The sequence below is a fragment of the Anopheles funestus genome, chromosome 3RL (genome assembly GCF_943734845.2).
Source record: "Anopheles funestus chromosome 3RL, idAnoFuneDA-416_04, whole genome shotgun sequence".
In the NCBI taxonomy this organism is placed as follows: Eukaryota; Metazoa; Arthropoda; class Insecta; order Diptera; family Culicidae; genus Anopheles; species Anopheles funestus.
In genome coordinates, this window is record NC_064599.1 from 78,760,971 (window position 1) to 78,776,361 (window position 15,391).

At 42.3% G+C, this 15,391-nt stretch overlaps 1 protein-coding gene across 1 annotated transcript; it reads right to left on the bottom strand.

Annotated features, from left to right (window-relative positions):
* Positions 1 to 1,089: 1,089 nt before the first annotated feature.
* LOC125767404 (uncharacterized) lies at positions 1,090 to 6,585 on the bottom strand. The gene is made up of 5 exons (XM_049433949.1): positions 5,875 to 6,585; positions 2,899 to 3,128; positions 2,444 to 2,799; positions 1,776 to 2,136; positions 1,090 to 1,702 (listed from the first exon to the last, which is right to left on the bottom strand). Exons 1-5 carry the CDS (start codon positions 6,196 to 6,198, stop codon positions 1,402 to 1,404), a joined length of 1,572 nt encoding a protein of 523 aa, XP_049289906.1. The 5' UTR covers positions 6,199 to 6,585; the 3' UTR covers positions 1,090 to 1,401.
* Between the last annotated feature and the right edge of the window lie 8,806 nt (positions 6,586 to 15,391).

A 15,391-nucleotide genomic window follows, 5' to 3' on the forward strand; every position in this document is an offset into this window, starting at 1 on the left:
GAGCATATCAATTTTAATTGCGAATTGCCTACATTTAGGGGCACATAGTTTTGTACTACGTTTTCTGGAAGTACATCCAACTTTAACGCTACTTTGTGTAAATTCATTAATTAAGTGAGATGTATGGCCGCCACTGGTTATGTATTTGTACTCCCCCTTGGAAAATCCTCCTTTCGATGAAATCCCCCAACCACAAACGACCGGTCTTTTAAGCTTTGTTTTTACTCCACAGTGCTTGGTACGATCGGGAAGTACGCGACACGATGAATCATGAGAAAAATGCCGTAAATAGTGAGAGGGCCTTTTTATTTTTTTTCTCTCCCTTCGCTTGCAGAAAACGAGGACAGGCGAGAACGAAGAAATGTTGCTGTTGCGCTTGTTGTCTTTGTGGAAAATCCACATGGACATCCACATCCCTCAAGCCGGTTTTCGAGTTCCCTGCAGGAGGGTGTATTGTAGTTTAATGTTTTTTATTCAAGGTATTCGTTTTTGTTGTGTAAATGAATCTGCTATTTTGTGTTTTATCGAGATCGTGACACAAAAAGTATTTTTGGCCATTCATCCCATAAATCACTTTATTCGTACCATTCACTTGTCAGTGCACGGCTGCAATTAAAAAGAACCTTCATTATTTCTAGTGAAAGAGGTGTGTGTGTGTTTTTTTATATCTTTAAAGGTACACTCAAGACCAAGTTTTTGTATCGTAGTAATTTCTTTAACTGCTTTTATAACCATCTCGAGAAAAAAACGTTCAATCCAGTATAATGTCCTCGATGACATTTCGCTCCCGCTTGCTCAATAAAAGTACAACAACTCAACCGAGAAAAGCGTCCAGCTTCATTTTCTTTGCTCGATTGTCGTTCGAGTCTGGTCGATTTGTCGTTCAACAGAAATGGTTTTGTGGTTCAGCTGCAGTTCCAAAACACCACGAAATCAAGGCCATCATTCCGGCTAGCCACCGACGGGAGTCACCAACTTTTGGGGTATCATCTTGGCCGAAAGGTAGGGGGGATCTTGATATACCGTGAAGAACTCAAACCGGTTTGCTCGCAAACCGCATCGGATAAGAAATGTTATGTATCTTCGAGGTTTCAGTTTTTGTTTGTTTTATTTGTTTTGCCGTTTTCTTACGTACAAAAAACCCCCAAAAACCCTCTCTCGGATCTTCGACGGCGACCAGCTCGACGGTTCGGCGATCCGTGGCGATCGCACGGTGACTAATGTTTTGTTTTTCCTTTTTCTCGTGGGGTGTGTTGGGAAGGTATGATTGTGTGCTAATTCGCTTGAAGCTTAAATTATTCCGTTGAACAACTACAATTCCGCTACCTAAACGACACGTTGCGTTTATTTACAGTCTACTATCAATCTCTTCTGTAGTGATCGCGAAGAAGTCAACTATACCTACACCACGCGCAGCTCGTTCTCCACCTCTACGTCCTCGTCCGGTGGCAGAACGGTCTGGGTATCGCGAGGCATCTGGTGATCGGCGTACGGTGTGCTAATGGGCACCTGTCCCGTCCGCTGCAACTTTACCCGTTGGCCAACATTGCAGAGACCGATCGAACGACGCCTCAGGCCGACAAAGACGACGAAGATGATGATCGTGTTCCAGGCTAGCACGGATAGCAGTGAGTATTTGCCCATCGAGTACGGTATCCACACGATGATCTGTGTTGCACAAGCGAATGTGGAAACAATTGTGCTGCAAACGAGGTTGAAGAAAGGGGGAGCGTTGTAATATCGAAACTTTTTTAGATTGAAGCTTCGCTACTTACAGTTCCTTCCGTTGATCCATACGCTTAGCCGTGCTACCCTCGTTAATCATCTCGAACGGATTGTCACTACTGTTGAACCCGAGATGGTTCCGTCCAAAGGAGGTGTAGACGTTGGCCGCACTGATGATCAACGCTACCAGTAAGCTCACCAGGACCGTCATCAGCAGGACACGCTCGGAGTAGAACGTCAGGGCCATGGCAACGAGTGAGCAGGAAGAGACGAAGAACACGGTCACTAATAATAAACGGTAGTTGATATTGGTAGTACCGGTAGCTGATGAAAAGAATAGCATCGCACTGAAGACCACAAATATGGCGTAGGAAATCTCAACCAGTACGTTGACCACGGGACGGTAGTGCTCTGTGGAAAATGGGAAAATATCTTTAGTAGTATATCATGATTTGGAACTCTGGATCATTTTCCTTGAAGACACTAATGAGGTCTCTAATCTTCTGTACTATAATATCTTGATTGAATCTTTGCTAAAGTTTTAAATAGTGTTCCGAACATCATTATGAATTAAAATCCTTAATTCTTTTGGATGAGTAAGAGACTCAAGTATTTGATCTCCAAACTCTATCTAATTCACACGAAGATCTTCTTCCTTCCATAACCTTTTGACCAATTCTGCAGCTAAACAGCTTCAAGGATACAGTTTGCGTCTTACCTTCATGCAGTGCTGCAAGTAGCAGCTCCAGCAGAATAGCTCCCGCCAACAAACCGGCATGAGTCGCAATCAGTGGCCCGTACCGGTGTGGCAATGTCCGATCGAACGCGTACGCCAGCACGGTAACGGTCGAGGCGACCAGCGCCAGTACAATCATCACCGTGCCCAACCACCCGGAGAACAGATCGCCCGCATGGTCGCCACCCTCCGCATCGCAGATGTGTGCCGCCAGCACCATGTTGCCCGTTTCCTCCACACAGAAATCATCGTAGAACTCGATCTCGTCGCCGCGCGTCACCAGCAGTGAACCGTTCTGGATCAACAGCATCTGCGTACCGCGATCATTAAATATCAACCTGCCGATGGGGATGGGCACGACATTAGACACCCGGCTGGTTCGAATTTTAATCTCCCCATACTCCTCCTCGCCCGCCCTCTCTCGCCCTCCCTCTTACCTCTGTCCCACACATGTCTTGTCGATCGTCGTATTGTAGCGTAGATATTTGCCGTACTCGTGACACCCGGGACCGTAGTAGTCTAGCTGGCGGGCCAGCAACGTAAAGCGGCTTATGTGATCGTGCACATCCATCGGGTGGCAGGTGGTTATGCTTAGACGGTGGAACGATTGGCCCTTCGGGCAACACTTGCGCACCGTCAGGCTGTCCAGTGAATCGATATCCATTGGCTGGTGGGAAATGGGAGGAAATTGACAAGACAAATTAGACGTCACTATTATCGATGTTTAAATTTTAATTTTATGTAACCTCACAGCTTTGCAAAATAATCATTTATTATCGTGAACGTATATTCTTCGAGATTATAGATGGATGGAAGTAATAAAAATCTTTTGAAGATTAAAAACTGATTGCCTTTTCTTTTTTGAAGATTATTTGATATTTCCGATAATTCAAGTTTTGAAAAGAAAATAACATTTTAAGAAGTAAGATTACGTAAATTTAAATGAAATTTAAAAAGAATTAAAAAAAGGTTTAAATAAACAATCCGACACAGGTAACAAACAGTAAGAGCTTCCAGCCCTATACATCAATAATTAATCATTCTCTCTTCCCAAGTTCATCTTCATTTCTTTTCGTGTCTGTGTCTTAAACAGGTTTCTTGATCCTGACTCCTACTCTTAAATGTTTGTGCTCATTTTACCTTTTGAAGCAACAGTCACTGGTATGCAGAAGCATCACTTTAAGTAAAATATCTCCGCTATACCTCAGAATGCGATCGCTACCATTAAGTATGCTAATTTTACTAAAGACAGACATTGGATTGGGCACAGATTAACATAACCGTTCTTTATCCTACTTGGAGGATTGGGAAATTGGGAGATTGCGCGTGAATTCAACCTAAAACATAGGTAAGTATTTGAAGGTCTCAACAATTTGTAATGTTTGAAAATATTTCACAACCGCAAAAGAATTACATTCATCAGCTGCACATTCTCCACCGCTCACGAGTAATCTTCCATATAATACAGACACCCAAGTTATAAACGATGTCGATCCTCGGGCGACCAGTTTTGCCACAAAATAACACCCATCCTGTTTATTATCATATTGCTTCGATGCATTCCATTTTCGTATTCTGTTGATCCTGCTTTACTGGGATGCTTTTATTCTCCAAATCCTGTTTGAAACTTTAAAAAAATCTTCCAACCGTATAAATCCCTCCCTCACAAACGTCGCATGAAACGGCTGACAAACATAACCCCACAAGCGGGTTCGAGAATTCTTCCAACCCGAGAATGAGATGCAGTTTGGTGTGTTGATCGTGGAAGAAAAATGATTCCACACGTTAGCACACACGATTAAGCACCGATCTGTGCGTCCATCGTTACCGCGGAAATTGCCGATGCACTTCACACCTGCAAACTGCATGTTGTGTGAGCTGCAGTGTAATACGGTATCTTGTAAAGGTCATCCAAAAGCAAAGTAGAAAGTAAAGTCCTTCGCGCGTTGTACAAAAAACCCGACCAGTCAAAACCACACAAAACGGTTAACAAATCCTGCGCAAACTGATGCGGAGTGGCTTCTTTTGGTTTTGGTTGTTGGTGCAATAAAACACCGTTCTTGCATGGTTCGGTTTGATTAACCTTGTCTCCTCGAACTTGGTGGTTGGGTTGGCGTGTTTGTTTTATTTATGCAACACAAGCGCACCCGGTTTAGATCGAATCAAGCGCTGTGATAATGTACGCGCTTTAGAAGCTGATAAAACGCATTTAATGTATGAAGCGAGTGAGAAAAACGATCGATATTGCTTTTTGCGCATACGTACATACACTTCCTCATTCTTTGTAGTAATGCACGCAAAAGGGGAAATAAAAATACAAGGTCTTTGATCTTCTCGAGCCGCGCGTTGTGCCCATAGTGAAATGAATAATGCAGTAGAATTTATAACTGCATCTAAAACAAAATAGTTTTTTTTACAACGACTTTTTAACGGAGCAAGGAAAGCTTTCTAGCTCCCCTTGTAACAAGATAAAGCTGTCATAAACAATCAAAATTAGCATTCGCAAAACGCCTTTACCATCTATGCTATAAAAGTTGCTCCTCCAAATGTACCTTTTATAGCGATCGCGACGCCATTAAGAAAAAAGAACATTCAACAGGAAATAGTATGGCTGGGGAGTAATAAAGCAGGCTGTGATTTTCTTAGTAGCTCTCCCTGTCCCGATCAACAGCAGTTGACAGCTGACACCCTCATACATGAAACTGCTTGAACAGTTCTTAGAGTTTCGCGCACTGTATGATTAAAACAATTATTCAACCGCACTTCGTCGCTTAATGCCTCGTTTTGGTTTCATATCCTGCTCATTAGCGCACAACTTAAGCTGCAACTTGTGTTTTGCAGTGGGGGGAGCAAAAAAAGAAAAAGAAAATAAATTAAAACATGGAAAAGCCCCCTTTTGCCGCCTATTGGAAGGCAGAGAACCGGTCAATGCAATTAGCAGTCGACTGTCATCCTGATGATTCGTGCTTAACAGTGCTAACTGCATCTCACACCATTACGGCAACGCGTGTAATGTTTGCATTTGTACAACTGGTTCCCCTGTCCGAAAATGGGCATCTGCCCAAGGCTAACGACAACGGTGGCCGATTGTTACCCGAGAAAAGCACAGGAACACCAAAATTTGATTCAAAACGAAAAACATTGATGACACTAACGGCGCCGGAGCCGTGACACGTTGAACACCAAACAAAGCCATCGTCTGTCCGTTGCGTAACGTAAGCTCTCATTTCTGTCTAGTTCCAGATTCCGCGGCAGTTTCCAAACCTTTCACCGACTCAACAAAAAAAGCCGTTTTTTAACGACCGCCTCAACCTTTCGTTTCAGTTCAAGGTCATTCCGGTTCCAATCTTTTCGTGGCGTGTTGTGAGACCTCGAGAAAAACAAAATATTCGGCACGCTTCTGCTCTGCTCACCTTCCGTTTGCCTATACAGGCGATGCTTTGCTCTGCCGTGCTGGAGGACAGATCTTCCGCGCTTGTTTCGTTGGTTCCCGTACGAGGTGTTGTCTGATTTAGCGCATGCGAAATCAAACGATCGAGTGCATCGTTATAGTCCTGCGGCCGAATCTTCTTGCGCCGATGGCGCGTGTCCAGGACATAATCTTCCGGCACGTTTTCACCAGATTCATCGACGTAGGTAATGAAGTTAGCATCAGTCCTATCGCACCGGTTAAGTAGCAGGATCAGTACACTAACACTCCACAACGTAAGCACACAGAGCGCACTGTTTGGCGCCATTTTTGCTTTTTTGTACGATATTTCACTTCACTTGCACGTTCGTGATAGACAATCAAAGAACGAAAAAAAAATCACAGATAAAACTAAACTTGAACCAGGATGTATTACCGCACCGCGGGTATCTGGAGATTCTACACAAAAAAAACAGCGCAGCAACTCGTAACTCACGCCATTCCCGGTTGAGTTCGCGCACGGAACTGTGGCATCCTTTCCGCAAAGCTCCGAATCGATCGCGTCGGTAAAGTCCCTGCTGGTCGTGCGTAAACGGCGGCTTCACCTGTACTGACACCTCCACCAGGTGCCGAATGTTCCGAACCCCCGTCGACGCGCGTCTCGAGGTCTCGCGTACGCGTCCGCGTTGATAGTGCGAGCAAACTCGAACATGCAGATCATGGTTGCTGTGGTGGAGTTTTGCACCAGACGAACGAACGATCGCAGTGTGCGTGGTAGTGGTTCAAGCTTTCCGAAGCTGCCGCTTTTGTTGTTCCACCCTTACCGTCGTTCCACCTTGTGCCCCGCGACCAGGCGGCCCCATCATGACAGGTGTCAGGTGAAATCAGGTTTTGTTTTTTCGGATGACTGAACTGATGCAACACCGAAAAACCCATCGGAACTGGCTGGCTGGCTGGTTTGGTAAACCCACACACACCGACACAATTGAACGCGCTCGGAAAAATGAGGCTCGAGTGCGGTTTGCAACTATTTTGCCGGTGATGATGCTACATACGGTTGGAAGTTGAAATTAAGTTGCAAGGTCATGTAAATCGAGAGAGAGAGAGAGAGGGACGGGGTAGCTGTAGGGGGAGTGCGTAAACAACACGATTCGCAAGTATTTACAAAAGCTTGTCTATATAACATCGATGAGGAAAGGTAAATAAAAGAAGATTTATATTAATTATTCTAGAGAGAAAAGAATATTCTCATACCACAATCAGATTTCTCTACGTTTCCTCTTTTGTATTTGTATAAAAGATTCATCGGAAACAACAAAAGATTCATTCATCATATTCTTTACCGTTGGAATGTCGGTAACTTTTCAATCAAGCATCAAAGCAAGCGTGCACGATGGTTGCATACTTTTAGGCGGTTTGCTGTAGCGCTTTGAAGCTGCATTCATTCACCTTCAAATTATTACCGTTTATCGACCATTCGGAACACGATGCAGCTTTGAAACATTGAAGTTAACGAGGTTGTGGTTAATCGTTTGAATTAATTGTTTAGTTTTAAGTTCCCTCAGCTGTATCGTCAGCCTTGCACCGAATGTACGACAAATTTTATAACAGCTGTAAATGTGGAGGTTCGTTCTGATTTACAATCCATCTTATACGATAGAATACGCTACAGCTATGGACGTGTGCATAAACGATGACAAGGACTCCCGGTCGCAAATAGTCCGTAAAGAACATCTGCAAACAATCCGCCATACATCACCTTTTTAAATGAAGCAGCAGAAAGCACCCGCTGATACCCGTACCATCATTTCCGAACTGTTGGAAACGGCCACCCACCATGCGGCTCCATCGAGTAGGGTAATTGTATGAAAACATTTCACACGGACACTCACACACCCACACACTCACACCGATGTGTGAGGGAGGCATTCATGTTAAACATGGGTTCTACATGCGACCGTATCGTTCTTTCTGTATCGCCCGAGGGGGGTCGTCACACGGGCACATGTAGCACGGGACAGTGAAATGTGAAACTCTGCGAAAACCTAATGTCCTTTCTACTCCCAACCTCACACACACACACTTTAGAGACTTATTTGATATCGTTTTAATGAGAATGTTCAGCCACTACTTCAGTATTTTCTCCTGTTTCGGAAGCTTTCCCTTTGACCCCCGGGGGCCATCTTTCCGTTTTGGTGTTTCTTTTTTTTATTTTTTTTTCTTCCCTTCACTTTACCACCAGCATCAGCCGCAAAGCGGGAAACGGAAGTTCAGATCTTCGGATCGAAGAGCAAAACATCCTCAACCCCGGTTTGGGCCCCTTTCACACCCTCCCGCACCCTCGTTGACGCGCTAACGAATACATTCCTTTCGTCGGCGATGGTTGCGCAATGTACGAAGCAATCAGCTCGCATGCGAACTGTTCTCGTTCGTTTCGGGGGATTAGTGCTTTTAGTAGATGATGATTGTGGTGGCATTTCTGTGAAGCGCTATCTGTGATTGAAGTGCTATAAAATGAATCGTGTGAATAGTATCGCTGCGAGGAAATGGAATTAAGGATGTGGAACGAGATACACATTTGCACCAGCGTTGTGTAGGACTGTTCATAGGCAATAAAGTACAAAATGGGTGATTTATTTAGCAACCGCTTCCTAAGGCAAGAAAGTTGAACATTCTTACGAATATGTTTATTTTATTTCGGAAAGGTACCTACGAAATGTTCTTAACGAAGGTCTTTTTAACTGTTGAAAAAAAAGTTCCCACAGAACCATCCGTCGTTCAGGAAAATTCATCTAACGTACCGAAAATTTCAAGCCGTTCTCATTCAAGTAAACCCCTTCATTTCCGGAGAAAACCCGGAGAATTATAATTTGTGAACTTTCCCATTTCCTTCGGCACGTGGACCGTTTTGGCCAGGGTGGTGTTGGAAAATCTCCTCACCGTCCAATTACCTTCATTTCCGAGAAAGGTTTGTGTGTGTGTCCGATAGAGGTACCGATTTTCCAGAAAAATGAAGATAACTCAGAAGAAAAGGGCATTTGAGGGTTTATAAAACAGAAACAAAACAGAACCAAAAGTTTGATTTTCTTTTTTTGCCACTCCTGCTTTTTGCCACACTTGCTGTGCGAACAAATCAAGTTCGCGAGCTTAGGCAATACCTTGAACGTGTAAAGGAAAATTCTGCTCAGATACAAGGAAGTTCTTATCGATCTTCTTTTAGTATTACCTTTGGATTCTCACTTTTCCAAGCAAGAGAATAAAAAAATAACTTTGCATTTCTCCGTAAAAGGTTTGGATGATAAGGTAAGAAACAGATTAAAACCTTTGCACTTTTCTTCTCCAGCGAGTGGAAAACTGTTCCGCGACTACACTTTTCCACGTGTGGGATGATGAGCATTGCAAGAGAAAAACTTTTCCAATTTTTCTTTTTAGTTTCATATGAGAATCAAGCAAAACTAACATGGGTAAAATATTACTGCAAAAAAAGTTTTTTTTTAATTTTGAGAAAAACTCGTAATAAAATTAATATAAATTATATTTCACTAGCCGCATATAAGACAAGTGATCATCGTGCACGTGCAATGCACGTTTTACTCGACTAATTTTGTCCCGATCCTAAAACTAACCAACAAAAACGTCCTAATGTAAACCCGATAATCATCCCCGGGAGAAAAAAGCTTATAATCTTCCACCTAGTAGGACACGTTGCTATGGGCATTGTTTTTCCTTTCGGACGATTTTGTTCTTTTCCACCCCGAGGAAAAGTACAGGCTTTATCGATTGTTTCAAACACGCTTCCAACCGTCCAATCTGTTTGCTGCACACTCTGGCGTGACGCTAATGAGCGGCCATTAATTCAATATAATTTCCCAAACCAGCTTCCCTGTTCCCGTGTTCCACCACATGCTGAGCCTCCTGGAGCATGGGAAGGAGTTTTTCCTTCAGCGTTCAGGTCCACCTTTCAGATTGGTCAATTTTTCTTCCCCTTGCTGATTTCTTTTGGTGCGAAATGATTCTAATTACACGGTAACGGTTGATGGGATAAATTTATCCGAAAACTGTTCCGAACGGAAAGGAGGGGGGATTCGTTAGGCAGTGGTTGACATGGTGATACGGTTTGTAGTGTTTTAGTATATAATATCAAAAAAAAATTAAAGTACTTTTAGCTCATTCAAAGGAGAATAAATTGGTTTCTTTATTACAGTTTTATTTTATTATTTAAATTGTTTAATTCAAAGTGCTTTAAACTTCATCTCGACAAAGCATAGACTAAACAAAATATCGATAAAATACCAACTAAAAGGGCTGAAATAAAGTCTGAAATAAGGACCTGAGGGCATGGCCGTCCAAGAAGAAAATGTAGCCATTGGTGCCATCTATCGACCACAGGATAAAGATTGGCGATCCGTTGGTTACCGACCGAGTTATAGGCAAATTTGGTGCAAAAATGAGTCTTATGAAATTTTCAAATTTTTTTTAATTTTTCAATTTTTTATTATATTTTACTCTTTTTTTTTGTTTCAAGCATTATTTGAGTGAAAAGAAACTCATTGCAACCAATTGGCATTAAAATAAATCAATTTCATTTTTTTGCAAAATTTCTCAAAAAAATGGCAAGGGGTACCCCTTATGAAATTTTCGAGTTGAAAATTTTTTTAAAAATTTTTTCTGATTTTTTATTTTTTTTTAATTTAAAGCATTATTTGAGTGAAAAGAAACTTATTGCAACAAATTCCCATTAAAATATATCACATTTATAAATTTTGCTACATTGGTGAAAAATGAGGAAAATTTTACATTTTCTCAAACAGGGTATGGAACATGGTTTCTCGAATAACTTCTGGCACAGACATCTGAGGGCATGGCCGTCCCAGAAGAAAATGTAGCCATTGGTGCCATCTATCGACCACAGGTCAAAGATTGGCGATCCGTTGGATACCGTCCGAGTTATAGGCAAAACTTGGTGTAAAAATGAGGAAAATTTTACATTTTCTCAAACAGGGTATGGAACTTGGTTCCTCGAATAACTTCTGACACAGACATCTGAGGGCATGGCCGTTCAAGAAGAAAATGTAGCCATTGGTGCCATCTATCGACCACAGGTCAAAGATTGGCGATCCGTTGGATACCGTCCGAGTTATGCACCAAAACCCGAAAAAGTGCAACAGTTGCTTTCGCGAATATCTTTGGCCAGAGACATGGTAGTGATTAGTAGTGCATGGACGAAATGTAGGCACAAGTGCCATCTAGCCAAGTTAGAAGAAAGATTGGCGATTCGTTGGATACCTCGATTAATAAACTACTTTGCACTACTCGTAAATTTCCTTTACAATGTATTTGTAATTATAAAAAATCAAATTCAGGCCAAATTCCATATCCACCGAACCACCCTGTACGAAAAATTGACACGCAGATGAGTGACCGTGAGAGGAGGGGGTCCTTATTTCAAACATTAGCCACTAAAAGACCCTTGATGCAAAAATGAGAAAAATATTAATATTCTTCTATTGGTATATTAAGGGTTAACCATACATATACAATCTCATGCACCATAAAACGATAAAGATATCGCTAATTAGAAAAAAAAACAGATAAACTTCAATAATATTGACGATTTTTTTTCCACTATACGCAATATGTAACGATTTTTCCCATAAATAGTGAAGTTATATAATACAAAATTATGTGATAAGATCCATATGGTACATTCCTTTATGTAAGATCATCTACTTAGTGTAAAGGTGTGTGTGTGTGTGTGCGTGTGTGATTTGTCAAATGGATCCTCCGTGGAAACACATTTGACCTTTACACAAAAACCTCCCTCCCCTGGAGACGTTGGTGTTTGCAAAAAAGGGCATCTAAATTAGCATTCGTTTGCAAATGTATCGTTCGGTGATGCAAGGGAAACGTTATCTTTTCAACAATTGTTGCCGTTTTACGCGGCTCAACAATCGATCAATCAAATGCGCTGTGTCGCACCGGATCGACCCTGTGGTGTCATAAACTTTTACAGCATCCATACACACACACACAGCTTCTGGAAGTACTTCGAGTGTGCGTTTTCGAAAACTTCGAAACGTCTTCTAAATGGCGCGTGAAGCAGTCCATAACTCACTCACCGAAATGGCAAGATGGCGCTCCAATGACACTGAACAGACACCATCGATACAGACGCCATCTTTGCGTCTCCTCCTCCAGCGATCTCCACCGACCGTGCCTTCCTTGAGAGATTCTGCAAATTTAATTAACTAACGGCCAGACGTCGAACACACTTAAGGGCTGCAGGTGTGGAAAGGGAGTGAAGGAGTGCGACACCGGGCTGCTCCATCGTATGTCCGGAAGGGAGATTAGTTTCACACGCTCTAAACAAAACGGGGCGCACTACGGGTTGTGCTCGCACCTTTCCGTGAGTCTCCATGGATGACCTATGACGTACTAGCATCTACGAAGGTCCTCCGATGGGACGGTGGAAGCTAATCACACACACACACAAACAGGAAGCGACCATGACGTGTTGTACCTCGCGCCTGTCATCACTGTGTCATGCCTGGTCGGTGGAGATCTTTACTACCCCCTACCCTCCCTTTTGGAGGCGAGTATTAGCACGGTGAAGTGTTAGTAGCGAGGATGTAGGTGTATGTACCGTATGCGCATGCAGCTGCTACTACTGCACCGAGACTGCACTTGGGATGTCTTTTCTATTGCGGTCGGTAGCGTAAAATGTGGATCAATGCCAAATAAGCGGCATATACATACATCTCGTACACCCTTCGATAAGTTTGGTGCACAGCTGGGACGCATAGCGATGGTTTCAGTTTCCCAAAAGAGAATATGTCTAGAGATCGCGTGTGTGTGCCGCTGAGCGGAACAGACGCTGGGTTACAAAGTGCCATAAAAATGGCAAAATCAAAACAAGGTTTTCTATTTGTTCGCTAACCTTCAGTTCTGTGGGGATTTTCTAATTCAAACCGGAACATGTCAATCATACAGGTTTTATCCCGCAAAAGTGATCTTCATTTTGACAACGTATTTTTTTTTAGCAACAACGATGTGAGATTTTACGATAAATTACGATTAACAGATTGTGCAAATAATAAACCAGTTTTCAATTTTTTCACACGCCTTTATTTATTGACACATTTTCCAAAAACACAATTTATGTTTTTTTTTCGCTCTCGCGCCCCTTTTTTTTGCATGTGGACACGAGCGGTCGGCTGATGATGGCTCGATATGGACCATTTGGTTTTAATCGATTATCGACTGCTTTACGTTCACAGACCGTTGCACAAAAAAAACACCCCCAACCCGAATTGGTCCCTGTGCATATGAGGTATAATTACATCAACCTAACGCGAACTACCAGGTCACAGTAGCCCTTGGCATGGTTTTCACATTCCTCTGTGAATGAGGTGATAGATTTGTTTTTTTTTATAGTCGTTGTGATAGTGGAAAATGAAACTTAATTTGGAGGTATTGAAGCGATTGGAAGAACGCAAGTTTTTTATGGTAATAATTGATCCATACTCGGTAATAACATTTAGTTTATCGACGTATGAAATGATGCAATTATATTCGTTTGACCTGTAAAAAAAAAAATCGCGATGCATCATTAAACAGATGCGTTTAAAGTTTGCAACACGTGTTTATATTATAAAATATGACTTACTATGGTTTGACGCTGCTTGTCAAAGCTAATGTCAAATGTTGTTTTGACAGTTATTTATCGATTCGTCGATAAATCGATACTAGCACTACCTGTCATTAGTAATTGTTATTAAACGGTTCAATTTATCTCACTTTTAAAAGGTTGATTCGTGAACTTTACCCTACGTGAAATTGTTCTCACAAAAATGGCTTCTTATCACGCAAAACCGCTGCCGAAATGTTACTGTGCTAATTCATGAACATAGGTATATTTCCACTTGGAAACGATCAACCAATTAACGTTTGTGACAATTAGTCTACAACTTCTTGGCAAACTTTTTCAAAACACAAACACACAAGCTCCCTTTGAATTTCGAACATTGAACATCGAACATTGAACAGTACTTATTTGGCAATACAAGCCCGTTGTCGCGATATTGTTTAATCTCTCACAACCGACTCATGAATTGATAATTGATCTAATTGGATATCGATTTTCAAGGATGGCATTGCGCTACAATGGACGAACGCTATTGGTACACGTCAACTGCAATTTGGCCGCAAACAACAACAACAAAAAAGTAGTATAATGGAAGAACCACAAGCGTATGCGTACCCGATGCCGAGTGGGTTTGGGGAGGGTTTAGGTGGGTGGATAGCATTAGGGGGGGTGGGTTTTTGGCGGATGGTATGTCGCAAAGGCGATGAGGAAAGGAAGCGACGATGGGACAAGGTGTCGGCCTCAAGAGTTGCTAACACTTGTGTGTGATAGCAGCCGTTTTGTGACCGTTCATTTATTTTCGTTCGTCATTGCGATGACATTGGCCGGGCCAACGGGGCTGTTACTGTGGTTTGAGTTATTGACCTTCCTATCTGAAATGTTGTTTTCTTCTTTTTTCTCTTTCTCTCTCTCTTTGTAGCTTTTTTGCTTCACTCTACTCTTCTCTTTGTTAAATGTCATTTCGATGGACGCGGATCAAGTAGATTCGTTTTCATCATTAGTTAGTCTTTTTTTTGTTATTGCGCAACCTCTCCATTTCATGTGATCCAACATTTTTGCACACATCTTTAATCGTATGCACGCTTTCCATGATTTTGCAAAATCGAACGAAAATTAATCGAAACCCTGCTACGGCGTGAGGTTTGCGCATCAGCAGCTCTCTCAGTCACGATAAATCTAATTAGATTTTGATGCTTTTACTTCGTTCTGTACACACACACTTGACACAGCGAACTTCAACACGTCTGTAAATTACCTTCTTATGTGGTTTCCAAATCTTGACATCTCTTAGCGTAAGGATGGGCCGCCCTAGATTGACAAGAATTCATTGACCCCTTGAGCTGCCGTGTAAAATAGAAACTCTCATACAACCCTCCAGCATCAGTAGAAGCAATCAGCAATGACCGATCGGAGGCAGCTGCTGCCTCTGCGAGCCACCATCGAAAGTTTGCAATCTGATATGAGAAATACATTAAAATTATCGATTTCATCTCATGCAGCATCTAGAGCGGGAGCGAAAAACCCCGAAAAACAGAGAGGGACAGATAGGAAGAAAGATTGCTTCCGTGCGCCTCAATGCTCGCTTTCATCTTGCAACGGAAAAAAAGCAAAACCGGACGCGAACGCTAACCTTCCGGTATGAAGGCTTCCTTTTGCTAGCAGAGTGGATTTCGAGTGCCAAAGGTTTGATGAGAAGATTTTCAATTTTGTAGCACAACTTTCTTCCGGTCCACGATTGATTTCTAACGATTCTAGCGAGTGCGCGGTAAATGATTTAAAGCACATCCTGGTCACGGCACCAAGAAACGTATTTTACTTAAATGCAGATAAAACACAGAATAATGAATTATTTCTTTCTTTAAGGTTTCAAGATTTC

Bases quoted from the DNA above. Each gene is read 5' to 3' on its own strand.
- LOC125767404 (XM_049433949.1), bottom strand. From the start codon at position 6,198: ATGGCGCCAAACAGTGCGCTCTGTGTGCTTACGTTGTGGAGTGTTAGT. The intron at 2,137-2,443 runs GTAAGACGCAAA...CATTTTCCACAG, and splicing joins ACTTGCAGCACTGCATGAAG to AGCACTACCGTCCCGTGGTC. The intron at 1,703-1,775 runs GTAAGTAGCGAA...CCTCGTTTGCAG, and splicing joins ATGGATCAACGGAAGGAACT to CACAATTGTTTCCACATTCG.